General features: G+C 38.6%; 1 protein-coding gene across 2 annotated transcripts in view; it reads left to right on the forward strand.

The window, feature by feature from the left end:
- ZNF512B (zinc finger protein 512B) overlaps window positions 1–11,236 on the forward strand; it is a 94,374-nt gene extending 83,138 nt beyond the window's left edge. For both annotated transcript variants that reach the window (XM_053710930.1, XM_053710986.1), the window contains exons 15-17: window positions 8,046–8,108; window positions 8,439–8,537; window positions 9,111–11,236. In XM_053710930.1, the coding sequence (XP_053566905.1) occupies window positions 8,046–8,108; window positions 8,439–8,537; window positions 9,111–9,395 (447 nt within the window). In that variant the 3' untranslated portion in view covers window positions 9,396–11,236. The remainder of the gene's footprint in view (window positions 1–8,045; window positions 8,109–8,438; window positions 8,538–9,110) is intronic.
- Window positions 11,237–16,808: the final 5,572 nt, after the last annotated feature.

Raw genomic sequence — 16,808 nt, forward strand, 5'->3', positions numbered from 1 at the left:
TATCCAGTGTATTTATACAGACCAGTGTACAAGCACTACCGCTGGTTGCGGGCTCATAAGTGGCGGAGTGTAACAATCAAATCGCTAAGGCATGATCATAACTATACTTAAAGCAAGATGTTTTATTTCAAACATAGTAAATTAGGGTACCTTCCAGTTGAGTGAATATTTGATACCGTGGTGGTTCTAGTTTACTCCTTATAACTAACGGATCCGTAGTTCTGTATACGTCACCGCAAACAGTGGGAGGACCAATTGAGGCCGGCCCCGTCATATTACAGCACGGGCAGAAAAGACTCATCAGCATCAAGCTATCCGCCCCTTCCATAGGGAATCTATGTAGCTGGTTATAGAGGATACTCGCTATTAATATATTTATGGCTAAGAGGGACCCACGAATAATATACTAGTAGCTCTGTAAATGTAGTGAGCCATTGGTGATAGAATACTAAAATATTAGAGTGCACAAATATTATATACAATAAATGTTTGATAATAAGAACTGTATAATAATCTTAATAGGTGTTAAAGAGGGACTGAGTATACAGGGAGTGCAGAATTATTAGGCAAATGAGTATTTTGACCACATCATCCTCTTTATGCATGTTGTCTTACTCCAAGCTGTATAGGCTCGAAAGCCTACTACCAATTAAGCATATTAGGTGATGTGCATCTCTGTAATGAGAAGGGGTGTGGTCTAATGACATCAACACCCTATATCAGGTGTGCATAATTATTAGGCAACTTCCTTTCCTTTGGCAAAATGGGTCAAAAGAAGGACTTGACAGGCTCAGAAAAGTCAAAAATAGTGAGATATCTTGCAGAGGGATGCAGCACTCTTAAAATTGCAAAGCTTCTGAAGCGTGATCATCGAACAATCAAACGTTTCATTCAAAATAGTCAACAGGGTCGCAAGAAGCGTGTGGAAAAACCAAGGTGCAAAATAACTGCCCATGAACTGAGAAAAGTCAAGCGTGCAGCTGCCAAGATGCCACTTGCCACCAGTTTGGCCATATTTCAGAGCTGCAACATCACTGGAGTGCCCAAAAGCACAAGGTGTGCAATACTCAGAGACATGGCCAAGGTAAGAAAGGCTGAAAGACGACCACCACTGAACAAGACACACAAGCTGAAACGTCAAGACTGGGCCAAGAAATATCTCAAGACTGATTTTTCTAAGGTTTTATGGACTGATGAAATGAGAGTGAGTCTTGATGGGCCAGATGGATGGGCCCGTGGCTGGATTGGTAAAGGGCAGAGAGCTCCAGTCCGACTCAGACGCCAGCAAGGTGGAGGTGGAGTACTGGTTTTGGCTGGTATCATCAAAGATGAGCTTGTGGGGCCTTTTCAGGTTGAGGATGGAGTCAAGCTCAACTCCCAGTCCTACTGCCAGTTTCTGGAAGACACCTTCTTCAAGCAGTGGTACAGGAAGAAGTCTGCATCCTTCAAGAAAAACATGATTTTCATGCAGGACAATGCTCCATTACACGCGTCCAAGTACTCCACAGCGTGGCTGGCAAGAAAGGGTATAAAAGAAGAAAATCTAATGACATGGCCTCCTTGTTCACCTGATCTGAACCCCATTGAGAACCTGTGGTCCATCATCAAATGTGAGATTTACAAGGAGGGAAAACAGTACACCTCTCTGAACAGTGTCTGGGAGGCTGTGGTTGCTGCTGCACGCAATGTTGATGGTGAACAGATCAAAACACTGACAGAATCCATGGATGGCAGGCTTTTGAGTGTCCTTGCAAAGAAAGGTGGCTATATTGGTCACTGATTTGTTTTTGTTTTGTTTTTGAATGTCAGAAATGTATATTTGTGAATGTTGAGATGTTATATTGGTTTCACTGGTAAAAATAAATAATTGAAATGGGTATATATTTGTTTTTTGTTAAGTTGCCTAATAATTATGCACAGTAATAGTCACCTGCACACACAGATATCCCCCTAAAATAGCTAAAACTAAAAACAAACTAAAAACTACTTCCAAAACTATTCAGCTTTGATATTAATGAGTTTTTTGGGTTCATTGAGAACATGGTTGTTGTTCAATAATAAAATTAATCCTCAAAAATACAACTTGCCTAATAATTCTGCACTCCCTGTAGGTAGGTGAATAAGGGTATTATGATAAGGATGTTATATTAACAGCCTATTTTTGTGCCAAAAAGTACTAATGTGAATAAAAACTAATAAGGAAGTGCCTATAATGAGTTGATATAAACAATGTGACTATAAATGTGTGATGGTCTATCTGTGTATATTTAATATAAATCTATCGCGTTTGTGTGTGTGTAATAATGAGTGAAACTATAAGTGAATATATAATGGATCCTGTATAGTGATGGGGGTTATATATTGGCCTTATAAAGTGTTGATATATGCTATTGATATATAAATGAAAATACGTGTGTAAAAAGTGCCTATAATGGGGTGGGTATTACAAGATAACTATAATATCTATGAACAGATGAAATATGTGTATATAAAATATCGTAGTGAACGAAATAGTCAGACATGACCAAATATATAAAGGGACCATATAATCTGCATATAAAGAGTTGGGCTAAGCAAATTAATAAACTTACTAATACCCATACATGTGCACATGTATATACATGCACACATACACACACATGCAAATACACAAATGTATACATGTGCACACACACACACAAACGCACAGGTATTGGGCCTATCCACCATTAAAACTATATAATACATTATACAATCTAGGAATATAACAATAAAGTGAACTTGTAAGAATTAGCTGATAATACTTAATGTGCCTATATACTAAAGCCATTATAGTGTATTAGGTGGATATAATCATAAGTATAATCGATAAGAGACCCTATATTAACCAGTGTTGTGCGATGGATAGTGATGACATGATTAACTCCCAGTTGATGTACAATATATCAAAAAGTGCCAGTAATACAAAAAATTAAAAAGCAGCCAGATCTATATGTTCGTTAAGCCCCGCTGGAAAGAGGGTATTGAATATTTGGAGCCCCAATGGCACTGTACATGGTGTCTTGATACACTATGTTTGAGGCTACCTTTATCAACATTCCTAAAATGTTCACCCCATCTACTTCTAATCTTCCTAATGGTCCTACCTAAATACTGGACCCCACATATGCAAGTGAGTAAATAGATGACATAAATAGAGCTACAATCCAATCTATTTTTAAGTTGGTAAGTGTAGCCTGAAGAGGTGGATGTGACACTTATAGTACCATGTGTGATATATTTGCACATATTGCATCTCTTAATTCTGCATCTAAAAGCTCCTTTTAGCTGGTGGCTGTTATTAATAATGCCTCCTATTTTTGAGGCCTTTTTAGACCTAATAATTTTACTTGGGGCTAATTTCTGTTTAATAGAAGGTGCTCTCCTATATGTAATATTGGGTCTATCTTCTATTATTCCTTTAAGTATAGGATCTTTCTTGAGGAGATACCAGTGTTTGTTGAGTACTTTTCTTACAGCTTTATAGTTAGAATTATAGTTGGTAATAAATTATGTATTCCTTGTATTGTTATTATTAATAATTAAACTACCCTAACTGTTATACTAAATTACATTAAACTACAGTACATCAAACTAATAATTAATCTACCCTAACTGTTATACTAAAATTACATTAAACTACAAATTAAATTAACTATATTATATATTTAAACACCTAACCCTACTCAAATAATTTAAATCTACAATTAAAAATTACAAAGTTATAACAACTAAGTTACAAAAAATAACAAACACTAAGTTACAAAAAAATAAACACTAAGTTACACAAAATAAAAAATAAATGATCAAAGATTTAACCTAATTACACCTAATCTAAGAGCCCTATGAAAATAAAAAATCCCCCCCCAAAATAAAAAATCCCCTAACCTAAAATAAACTACCAATGGCCCTTAAAAGGGCATTTTGCGGGGCATTGCCCCAAAGAAATCAGCTCTTTTACCTGTAAATAAAAAATACAAACACCCCCCCAACAGTAAAACCCACCACCCACACAACCAACCCCCCCAAATAAAAAACCTAACTAAAAAAACCTAAGCTCCCCATTGCCCTGAAAAGGGCATTTGTATGGGCATTGCACTTAAAAGGGCATTTAGCTCTTTTTAAAAAGCCCACCTCCCGGAGAGCAGCGGTCTCCAGTCTAAACAAACAATCCGTTAGTAGAAAAGCCAACCCTGCAGCCTCTTGCTTAAAAATCCGTGCTCACTCCGGCCAAAAGTGCAAATAGAACAAGGAAAAATGTGAGAAGCACTCGAGTGTCAGCAAGTAAAACCATTTATTGGACAGTTCCAAAGTACAAATAATTAACGCAAAGTGGGGAGTTAATACCCCCGGGTAAAAAAGCAGAGCAAAGTGTGAAAAAAGCTATGGGGGCTAAATTTGCCCCCTCCTATGCCAACCTTTTTATGGGTTGGTGGGAGCTGTCCCACGTCTTTGGGGATGGAAATCCCCACCGAGGGGAGATCATGTGGTTTGGACGCTACATAGATGACCTCCTCTTCATCTGGAGGGTCTCTGATTCCCGCTTAGAGGAGTTCACTACCTATCTAAATATGAATACAGTTGGTATTGAGTTCACCACAGAAATACAGGCTTCCCGAGTGAACTTTTTGGACATCACTCTAATTGGCATCCCAGGCAAAGAAATTGCAACTGAGGTGTACCACAAACCGATAGCGGGTAACTCCCTCCTCCACGCCTCCAGCTGTCACCCCCGAAGGGTCTTTGGGGGTGTGGCCAAGAGCCAATTCATCCGCCTTAAGAGGAATTGTTCAGTACCATCAGTTTATGAGGCAAGTGCGGATGAGCTGGCTCTAAAACTCAGCGAGAGGGGCTATAATATGCGGACCATAGTGAAAGCTAGACAATCTGTGGAGAAGATTCCCCGGGCTAATCTATTGGACCCCAACAGTAGCAAACGGAGGGAGGCCCTGTTGTTGGGCAGGCCTGACCCCAAGGTCACTTTCATCACGGAATATTCCAGACAGTATCATGAGATCTGTCAGATTGTGGGGAAGCATCTTAAGCTCTTGTCAGCAGATGACGGTCTCACTGATGTAATTGACCGGGGGATCAGGTATGCATACAAAAGGAATAAAACGATTGGGAATTCTGTTGCACCGACCAGAATCAAGCCTATTGGCTCAACTCCCTCCTCTTGGCTTACCTGCTTGGGTACCTTTAGATGTCACTATCATGCGTGTGTTGCATGTGAAAGATTGACAGTGGGAAATTCGTTTGTCTCCTCGGTAACAGGAGAGACATTTGAAATGAAATACTGCTTAAATTGCAGACATACGTTTGTCATATATCTTATCACATGCAACATCTGCTCTCTACAGTACGTGGGCCTCACCACAAGGGAGGCCAGAACACGTATTAAAGAACACCTGTCCGATATTAGGATAGGTACACTGACAACCCCTCTTATAAGACATTTTGTGGATGAGCATCAAAAGTCGTCCAGATCTTTTGTCTGGACTCTCATCGACAGGGTGCCACCGAGGAGGGGTTTGGCTGATCGAACTTTGAAACTGGGGAAGAGTGAGGCCTTCTGGATTTTTAAACTTAAAACCAGGTTTCCAGGGGGCCTTAACTCTGAGTTCGATCTGATCAATTTTTGGTCAGTCTAAGAACACTCCTCTGGTCCCTTTACTCATGCTATTATTTTAAGGTAAATTAGGGCTACGCTTGATAGGTTTAGTTTAGTGTCTTCCTCCCTATCTGACAGACCATACTTTATAGTGAGCATAGGTTTAATCCCCAGCAATTTGTTACTTGGTATCCCATGTTTCTGTCACCTGCTTATGTGGGTTTTATTTGCCAACTAATATTACTGGTCTGTACTGCTAGGGATAGGTTTTATGCCCTGTTATTCCTTTTTCAGTTGTTGTTTCACTTTGCCCAATGGATATCTCCCTCTTATTTATTTTCTTATTTTATATTCATTTTCATTTTTATTTTTGATTATTTTTGTTTATTTTTGCTTATCTCTGCTCATTGTTTTTTTATTCAATTTCTAATCTCTAATTCCTGTTTATCCTATTTTATTATATCTCCCACCCTCACTGTGTATTTCCCGTTATTATATAGTGAGGGATAGTGAGTGGACAATATATATATATATATATTTCCTCTTATTGACATTTTGTAATCGCAGACTACAGTGCGTTGGGATCTCCGTCCAGAGCCACTTCTTATCAATGAAAGCTGCACTGTTTTTGTTGTATATACTTACCATGGGCATAATTGCCCGTGCAGCGCTGACTTTTATTTAACTAGCCAGCATTGTATTATGACAGCTGGCTCTATGTCCTCATCACGTGTGTATCCTAGGGGGTGTGGTTTACGCCGGTACCATCGGGCAGATTGGTTTTTACGCTGCTCTGACAATATGGTAGCTATCAGCGGCACCTCTGGATACACACTGATTGGAGAGGACGGACACCCCACCGTCACTTACCCTTTATGGCTTTATTGCCGATTCGAGTGTACGTATGGTGTTGTGACAGATGGGAAGGAGGGTGGGTGTGTATGTTAGGGGTGTGTTTGTTTACACACTGTGGATTGGCCAGCTATTAGAGAGGTGTCTACCTGGCGGCCAATTGGTGCAAGGGCTAAGTTTTAAAGCACGCTTGTTTGTTGCACTTTTTTAGTATGGCTATGAGTAAGGCTTAGGCCGAAACGCGTAAGCCGTTTGTTCTAGTGCTCTAGCACTCACCTTTTTTCACACTTTGCTCTGCTTTTTTACCCGGGGGTATTAACTCCCCACTTTGCGTTAATTATTTGTACTTTGGAACTGTCCAATAAATGGTTTTACTTGCTGACACTCGAGTGCTTCTCACATTTTTCCTTGTTCGACCAGAAGCATATGTGTGTAGCCACCAATAACCAGCTAGCTACCTTTAGTGCTTTGCTGCTCGTGACTAACATTTTTTTATTCTATTTTCTTTTTAAGCCCTAATTCACCTCCTTTCATTTATTTGTACAGCATAATAATGTGTATGTGTCTGCACAATAGCAAACATTAATACGTAATACCAGGTTTCAAAAGCAGTAAATGCAAATTAGGCATTTTGGATTGCTCTTGAGGACGCTTATACAAACACAATGGGCTCCATGTACGAAGAAGCATAAGCTGCTCTGGAGCCCTTGCGGGGAAGCTTGCACATGTGAACCTGCTTCCCGCAATGTAAGAAGCAGCAGCCATTAAACCACTGCTTCTTACACTCTTCGCCACCAAAATCACCAAGAGCTTGCTCGCTCTCAGTGAAGGGGCCGGCATTACACACTCAACAGAGTGTGTAATGCTGCATAAGGGCCAGTAGATGAACAGATCCGCTGCCCGTATGCAGCGAAGGCGTGCTCACAGCTTCTCAAGTTGAGAAGCAGTCCACATGCCTTTTAATACATGGGGCCGAATGAGTTCAATGCTTATCACTGAAAGTATAGGATGTGCTATAAAGGCATTGGATATATTAAAACATCATGGTTAAACATTTTAATCAATAACTTGTATTACACAATCATGCATTATATTTTACACGAAGGTAGTGTTCCACACTATATCAATTGTGCTTGACTTGTAATCTTAGCCAAATTGTTTTATTCTTTATATAATAAATTAAGATTTTTGTGAATAAATTCTTGATGTGCATGTGTATTACCAATAAAAGTCTATGCAGTCTACGCAGGGGAAGAGATTGCCACTTCCCCATATACATCAACAATCAATCATTCCAGCAACCAAATTTCAATTCTTTGTTTGATTTATGTTAGTTTTAAAATTGCTGCTTTTTAATATTAATTATATATAATTTTATACTAATTCTGTAAATTCCATGTTCATTTTGGGAAACAATAGAATTGATTAATAACTTGTAGAGGTTATTTAATAAATGAGATAAAAATGGTTAACATTGTTGTACATTGGAAAATAAAAAATGGGTTATTGTGGTTATGTTATAGTATCTTTTTGAGAACCCTCATTGTGTCCATTTTTCTTGCAGTGCTGCGAAGCCATTTACTCCAGTGTGTCTGGACTGAAGGCTCATCTAGCAAACTGCAATAAGGTGCAATGTGAACAATCAGTGTGACTGACTCATTGATTAATAAGGGGACAGAAGAGGGATGTTGTAGTTAGCTTAGACTAGTACCACTTCTGACTGCTAAATGACTTACTGCTGTAAGCTGACTGCGTACTAAGAACAAATGCTTGAGTGCCATGTTGAGTGACCAAGTGACTTTAATTAAATGTAATCACTGTTCCGATTGGTTGGTCAAGTGACGTAGTTACCACTCAGAGAAACCGTGAAACTAGTGACTGATTTTACAGCAATTGGTCTGAAAGACATGGGTGCCTGGCACCTCCCTGTATGTAGTTTGCATTCTTTACATTACAGGGAAATCACTCAGTGGGGAAGTATCGCTGCCTTCTGTGTAAGAAGGAATTCAGCTCAGAAAGCGGAGTGAAGTATCACATCATGAAGACTCACTCACAGGTTGGTGACAAAAAGGAGGAGAATAGTGAGGATTGAGGGAGGAAAGGAAGAGAGGAATGAGAACAGGGGACAGAGAAGTGATAGATTGTCAGAGGAATGAGACATGGGGAGAGATAGAAAAGCAAAGCAGAAGGAGGAAGAGAGGTGTGAGGAAGAAAATACGGAGTTAAAGGGAGGAGGAGAGAGATGAGGAAGAGGGAAGGAGAAAGGTGTGAGTCAGACGGTAGAGGAGTGAGACACAGGGGTTAAGAGAGGACTGAGGTTACAGGAGGAAAGAGAGGAGTAAGGGTGTAGAAGGAAGAAATACAGACAGGGAGGGTGGAAGAGCAGAGTTGCAAAATATGCTTTAAAGATAAAATAAGTGAACTAGGGAGTAGAAGATATGACTATAGGATTTTTATGGACAAAAATCAGGGCAAGGGGAAAAAGGGTTGTTGGAATACTGAGGAGAATACTGATATAAAGAAGTCAGGAAATTACTAGAAAGAACAGTGAAGGGAGGCCGACTGGGGGAGGTAATATTCCTATGTGTGGGCAGTTTTATTACTAGGGATCTTCTTCTTGTCTCCCCAGAACTGGTTCCGAGTGGCTTTGGGCCCTTCATCTCCTAAAAGAAAAATTCCACAAAACAACCCCAGGGAAGAAAGTAAGACAGGAGCAACAGGAAAGAAACGGGGCAGAAAACCTAAGGAGAGGCCACCTGCAGCCACAATAACCCCTGCTACTCCACTTGTGAAGGAACCACCTCCAGATCTGAAGACGTACTCTAAAACAACAGCCCTGGAGGGGGTGCAAACAATTAGCCCAGAGCCCAAGGGGACAGCAAGGAAGACCACCCTCTCCAGGAGAGCAAAATAACAGTAATAAGGATAATGCACTGACAGTTAGAGCCTCAGCTTCCCCTCCTGGAATTTGCACTACTTAGACATTGTCCATTTTATACATTAATAGGACATTATAAAATCATCCATTACCGCATCAGAAAACATATATAATGCTGCACAAATACAAGCAGCCAAAGATAATGCAAAGTCAACACAAAGCCGCACAAATATAAGTGTAACATATCAGTAGTTGAATCTCCAGATGCACCTTATAACCCATATACCAGGCCTCAGAATGAGGTGGGGGCCGTCTTTACTGTGCATCCAAATAAACCTAAATAGCCGTCCTGCTTTAGCAAGGAGAATGCAAGAGGGGAGAAAATGGCGAAACAACACTGTATAGTATTAGTCTACATAGATTATATATCAGAGAACTGGCTTCACCTAAAGGTACATAGTATAATTATATAATAAAGAACTCACTGTATGGTAAAAAATGCACAAAGCACATTATACCCTGCACTATGTGTGTGCACATCCCATACCTTGGCACCAAACCTTACAGCTATCCATAATAAGCAAAGCCCCTAAAAACGGTTAACACCCTTCTTTCCTGTGTGTTCAAACTGTACACTGCTTCCATTGGGATTAGTACAAGTAAGGGAATGAACTACTGTTTGAGAAAAAGCTACTGTTTGATAAAGACATCGTAGTAACAGGTTGACTACATTAGACTTTATAAAAGAGCTTGCTTACATAAAACATATATGAGCTAAATTTAGCGATAAGAACACTTCCTAATTATAACCAGCAATAATATTGCAAATGTGTAAAGAAAGATTAAGCATTGACATCAGTAGGTTTTGTAACTATAGTAACAAAATCATAGAACCTTATTTTGGTACTATGATAGTTATAAGCTATGAGCTTAATGAGGTTTATATATATAGATATATATGAATAGAGCAGTACAACACCGCAAAGCATTGAGTAATAACCTTCAAATTACTTACAAATGTAAACAATGGAGTTAAACAATAGTGGGCTTGATCACAAGTGGTGCGCTATTTAGCGCTTTTGCTCGTGGGCAAACACCACTGGAAGTAAATGTTAAACACAGGTGGGTTAGCACGTGTATTACAAGTTGAAAGTAAAATGTCTGCATGTGAACAAAATCCCAATGTACGCTAACTTCAGGACTTCAAATATCGTAACCATGCTAACTTTTAAAAAACAAACAAACCTAACACATCACTTGCGAGCTAACCCGACACTGCGTTAGACCTACAGTGCTAAACCCGAAGGTAGTTATGAATTATTTTTATATATATATATATTTCGCTCTCTCTCTCTTTATATATATATATATATATATATATATATGATTATTTAAAAAAATATCTATACATATATATCTATATGAAGATATACAGGCATATATAGGAATATATATTTAAACATACAAAGAAAATTGGAATGTTAAATATTTACAGTAAATACACAGTAAAAAAACATTATAAAATATTAAAATTGAATAAAAATATTTTTTCATGTTTTAAGGTATTTGAGCGCAAATGGATCCAAAGTGTATATCTGTCTGTATATGTGTATATATGTATATACTATATACACATATATGAACATATACACACGGGGTGGAAAACTATCACTGTGGTTTACAAATCAGCGGTTAAAAGCTACTAGCCCAGAGGGAAAAAGTTAGTAGTCCACTCAATGTTAAAGATAGGTAAAAATCAAATTTCTAAGTCGCCCACTACAATTTCTAAGTCATATGGGACCACTGAAAATGTCAAGCCCTGTGTGTGTGTATATATATATATATATATATATATATATATATATATATATATATATATATATATGTATATGTATATATGTATATATACGTACATACACACACATTATAGCCCTTTTAATTCAAACACCTTGTCATATATCATATACCTTTTAACCCTTATAATTATTTTTTTATCAATATTTATATAAATCATTTTTATCAGTGTATAATGAGTGGAACATTTTATTCTAGTGTATTTATGTTGTGTTTGGTGCACATTTTTTTTTTTAACTCTTACTCTACGCTACATGCAATATGCGCACACGTTAGAGCAGGCGTGATATTGCGCCACTTGTAATCTAGCCCAGTATGTGGTTGTTCAACCACTTGGAATCTTTCTTCCAGCAGCCTGCAGTTTAATTGTAATATAATATTTTATTTCTCTTTGACTTGATGTAAGAATTTGGAGAAACATGTTCCAATGATTTTTTGAATATAATTTACACTATATTATGTTATGTGCACCTTTATGTACTGTGTATTTTTGCTGATCCAGCACCTGAGCACTTTTTGATATTTTCTATGAATGCAATATCCTCTTGCTTGCTTATGTATATAATATAATTGTGAGCGTGTGTGTGTATATATATATATATGTGTGTGTGTGTGTATGTGTATATATATATATATATATATATATATATATATATATATATATATATATATATATATATATATATATATATATATATATATATATATATATATATATATATATATATTAAAAGAAATACAAGAATGTGTGAGTAATATAATAATACAAGACATAATACTGTATAGTAAAGTAGATGTGGCACAGGTGTCCAATGATACTTTTGTACATTTGTTTTAGCATAATATCAATGAGAGTTTAACTGGGCCACAAGTGCCGAATATAAGACCACCGCTTGTAATGTTTTGTGTGTAGGGTGGAGATGTTTGTTTTTTAGCTTGAATTCAGCAATCTTTTCATATATAAATGACTTCTCTCTCTCCCCGTCTTTCGTTCTCTCTCTCTCTGTCTCTCTCTATGGGACCAAATGATCAAGCTCCGAATTGAGCTTGATGCTCCTGTTTCCATGCGAGCCTTTTGGCGCCGGAAACAGTAGTTATGAAGCAGTGGTCTAAAGACCGCTGCTCCGTAACTTGTCCACCTGCTCTGAGGCTGAGGACATCAATCCGCCCGATCATATACGATCGGGCTGATTGACACCCCCTGCTAGCGGCCAATTGGCCGCAAATCTGCAGAGGGTGGCATTGCACAAGCAGTTCACAAGAACTGCTTGTGCAATGATACGCTGTCAGCATTTATCGATGTGCGGTGGACATTATATGCTACATCGTATCAAGTCTGCTCGCACTTTCATAAATCGGCCCCTATTTCTCTCTCTCTTTCACTCTGTAGATATTAATTTGAGATTTGTGCTGCGTCACACAATATAGTCTAAAATATTACCAAACATAAGATTAATAGTACTAAAATAAAATTGTTATATATAGTTGAAAAACATTTGCTGTGAGGACAAGTGCAATATAATTACCCTTGTAGCAGAATACTAGACTACTTGCATCTCCCATTATACTATAGTGTGTAGCAACAGGAATGTAATTAGCAAATAGGATTACATTTTTGGTCTAATGTAATTGACCCCTTTACCATTTATTGCTAAAAGAGGTATCATTAAATCAGTATTCAACACTCTACAGCCCACTCTTACAGATAGGGTTTCATGTTGGACATCAAACAAAAACAGGAAGTTATAACATTTATGCAGTTGACTTGGTTTTTGGATTCATTGGCCAAGCATTGTTTATGTTGCTGGAGCACAGAAGCACACATGTGTACAGGTGCACAAGCAGAGTGTTCGCTCTGGGTCCAATGCTGATGAGCGACACTAAACTCCAGCATTTCAAACCTTAATTTTAACAGAATAATAAGATGATCAGCTTTTGTTCCAGTCTGGACCCTTAAATATCATTGTATTGTAAACACTAATCCCCCATTGCAACTCCAGGCCACCCCAGTCCTTGGTGGGGGTTTCCTAGCTTAATATACCATAGGTACAGTCAGTCAGAAGCTGTACTGCTCATTCTGTTGCATAACAGAAAAGCTATATGAACCATCTGCCATTAGCTATATGAACCATTCTGCAATATAGCAGGCAGCACAGCTTTCAACTGCTGTGGCTGGTGTTTGTGGGGGGTTGTTTAGGAGAACCTAGGGTTAAATCATTAAGATACGAGATTGCAGCCCCAAACTAGGACAGAAACTGATCAATGTACTACTTAGATTAAAAAGTTGGAGCTTAGTGCCCTTTGAATATTTTCCAGTGCAGGCCTGGACCTTGGAAGCATGTTCATGAAATTTGGGGACACAATTTCTGACCTCTGTAGCCCCTAGTAGAAAATGTCACTGTTTTTGTTGTTACTATACTGATGCTAGACACTTTACTCTCAGAACTGATCAATGTTACTATGCTTGTTTGTTGAACTCAGAGAGATTTTAGTTAACCCTTAAATGTCCATCATGGTGCCATATTTGCGCAGCTCCCTCTGCTGGTGGAGGGTTAACTTTGTATTTTACGTAAGGTTCCAAAGTGTGAGATTGTTGGTATAATCAAAATACATGTTGTTGTAGTCAATAAAAGAAAATTAATTTTTTGGTCTATATCTGCATATTTATATCTACATTTTCTCTGGGCTAATTAACATTAAAAACACTGCCACCCATTCCAGTTTATTACAATATACCAAAATATTGTATTCAAAATGTCATCATTCTTTGGGTGTTTTTTTTTTTTTTTTATTTAATATTTTTATTGTGGTTCAAGGCAAGGCATACAGGCACAAAAAATCAAGCATGCTAATAACATGTAAGCTTCATATGGTACAAATCCATAAATACATAGTATATTTCAAAAGGACATTTTAGAGATATAATATACAGATAGAATGCCTATTAGTCTTGAGTGGCTCCCAAATGATGCAAGAGGCCACTCTTGGACCTCATATATGTGCATATGAAAAATATATGGAAGACTATTACTAGCAATGGAAACCACTTTTGGATTTCCAAACAAGAACCTCATTTTTTAATTTTATTAGAATTGGTTATATGATAAATGCTACCATCTTTATGTTTCAAAGGTAGAAAGTAAAGGAAGACTGTGGGGTAGGGAACATGTTGAACTTTACAGACTAGTAATACTACTACCATCATAATTTTACATGCCCCATTCATCCATCAATGGAGTTTTCTTCAGCTCAAATAATAGTAGGGTAGTTGCTCATGAGAATAAGATGAGTCGTATCTTGGTATATTATGTAATAGAGAGACATTTAACTCAAAATATACCTGAATATAATTTGGGGAGTTCAGAGCTAATTGGAGGGCTACTATAAAGCAACTCAGTTAAGCTGAATATGAGTGCAGATTGCTGTTGAAGTGATACAGTCCTCTAATATGTTACCGACCTCTATATATAATAGTATGGCACTGTGAATACTAGAGACATAGCCTTAGGGATGTACTTTTCCACCACCCCCATGATGAAATTAGTATGGGCAGAGTGTCCTATCCCTCCTCGGCCGCCGGCAGGACAGCACCCCAAGCAAAATACATAGTTAAGGAGGTCAATGTGGCCAGACCACATCCCAATGTCATATTGGAGAATGAATGAGTTCTAATAAAATATTCTAGCAGCGTGGCAGGGCGACAAAAATAACAGGAACCAAAAAACTGAACGCTGTATACATCTATACTAGTGATACATTAGCCTGAATGAAATTTTCTTCTTCCCACCTTGACTACGTGATAGGCAAAAAAAGCAGCATTCACAAGATACGGATCAGGTTAACATTAACGATAGTGCTCAGACTAATAAAAAACAAAAAAAAAACAGCTTTATGTTCAGGGAACAAGAAAACATACAAAATTACCACCAGCTTATGGCAGGCTAGTCTGAAAAATGCACCTAACTAGAGTCACACTTAGCCAATTCCGTGTTTCAGCATGTTAGTCTTAGTGCAGAGAATCATAGCCGGGAGAAATTGTCCATAGCACAATAACGTGTCAGCTCTTTCAAGAAACTCAAACGACCCCAGAATGGGCTGATCCATTACCCCAAGTCCAGCAAGCGGCAATGACTGCTTTGATACACATCGTTGGCTGATATAAGTGCTCCAGTTCTCCCTGCAGATTTTTTCCGGCTTTGCGTCCGACTCGGCAGAGTCTAGAGTATAGGGAGTCCCAATATAGGTTGAGATGTCTGCTCCCTGAGCCACTGGCGATTTTAAGTGATTTTGTAGCACCTCATCTTGTAGCAGGCAGTCTTTAAGTTCAGGTGCTTCGGTTTAGTGAGGTGCACTATTAGTTTACCCTTCTCTGAGGTGATGGAAGTTTGGCCCGTTATCTGGGCTTGCCGCACCTCACTCTGTGGTGTGCGCTCTCTTATGGCACTCTATGCTGTAGAGAAGGTGGTCATTATATTTTGGCAGTGCTGGTTAATCATGTGCGTCATAGCGTTCACGAAAGCCCTGTCATAATATTCCATTTTGTGGCTGTATGTAAAATATACCCCCAGTCTTCCAGCTGGTATAGGAGACAGCAGATTGAAAAATGTTCAGCTAAAGCACTCGTGGTGCTGCCTAACGACAGGGCCAAGGCACCCTGCCGGGGGGTGTAATGTAGGCCAAGTTGTTAGAACGGCTCCAGGCACCGATGCTAGCAGCGATTTGTGTGCTTCTAAGGACAATAGGTATCGCATCCAGTTTACAAGAACAGCTCTGTTGAATATTTATATGGATCGCTTTGCTAAAGGGCAGGATTTGAAGGTTTTTAGTGAAAGGCTGGAGCAGCATACAGCAATGCGACCTACATGGCTGCTGCCCGGAAGTTACCCCCTTTGGGTGTTTTTTTTTTAATATAAATCTGTGAATTAGAACTCCAATTCCGAAAAAGTTGGGACAGTATGGAAAATGCAAAAAAACTAACAAAAAAGTCATTTGAATATTCAGTTCACCCTGTACTATATTGAAACAGATTATTACCACATTATTTGATGTTTTACTTTGTGAATTTAATTTATTTTATTTTTTTAAATATACACTCATTTCAAATCTGATGACTGCAACACACTCCAAAAAGTTGGGAAAGTCAACTGTTTACCACTGTGTAACATCACCGTTTCTTTTAATAACATCCATTTCTTTTAATAACATCCATTACGCATGTCTTCAGCTTAGCAACTGTACGGGGCCTTTGTTGTCTTATTTTACGCTTCATAATACGCCACATATTCTAAATCAGGTGAGGACTGCAGGCAGGCCATGCTAGCATCCGCACTCTCTGCTTAGGCTACCATGTGCTTGTAATACATGCAGAATGTGGTTTGGCGTTGTCCTGCTGGAAAATGCAGGGACGTCCCTGGAAAAGAAGACGTCAGGATGGCAGCGTCTGTTGCTCCAAAATGTATACGAATCTTTCTGCATTAACGGTGCCCTCACAGATGTGCGAGTTACCCATGCCATGGGTGCTGACACACCCCTATACCATGACAGATGCTGGATTTTGGACCTGACACTGATAACAGCTTGGATGGTCCTTTTCTT

The sequence above is a fragment of the Bombina bombina genome, chromosome 1, assembly GCF_027579735.1.
Source record: "Bombina bombina isolate aBomBom1 chromosome 1, aBomBom1.pri, whole genome shotgun sequence".
Classification (NCBI taxonomy): Eukaryota; Metazoa; Chordata; class Amphibia; order Anura; family Bombinatoridae; genus Bombina; species Bombina bombina.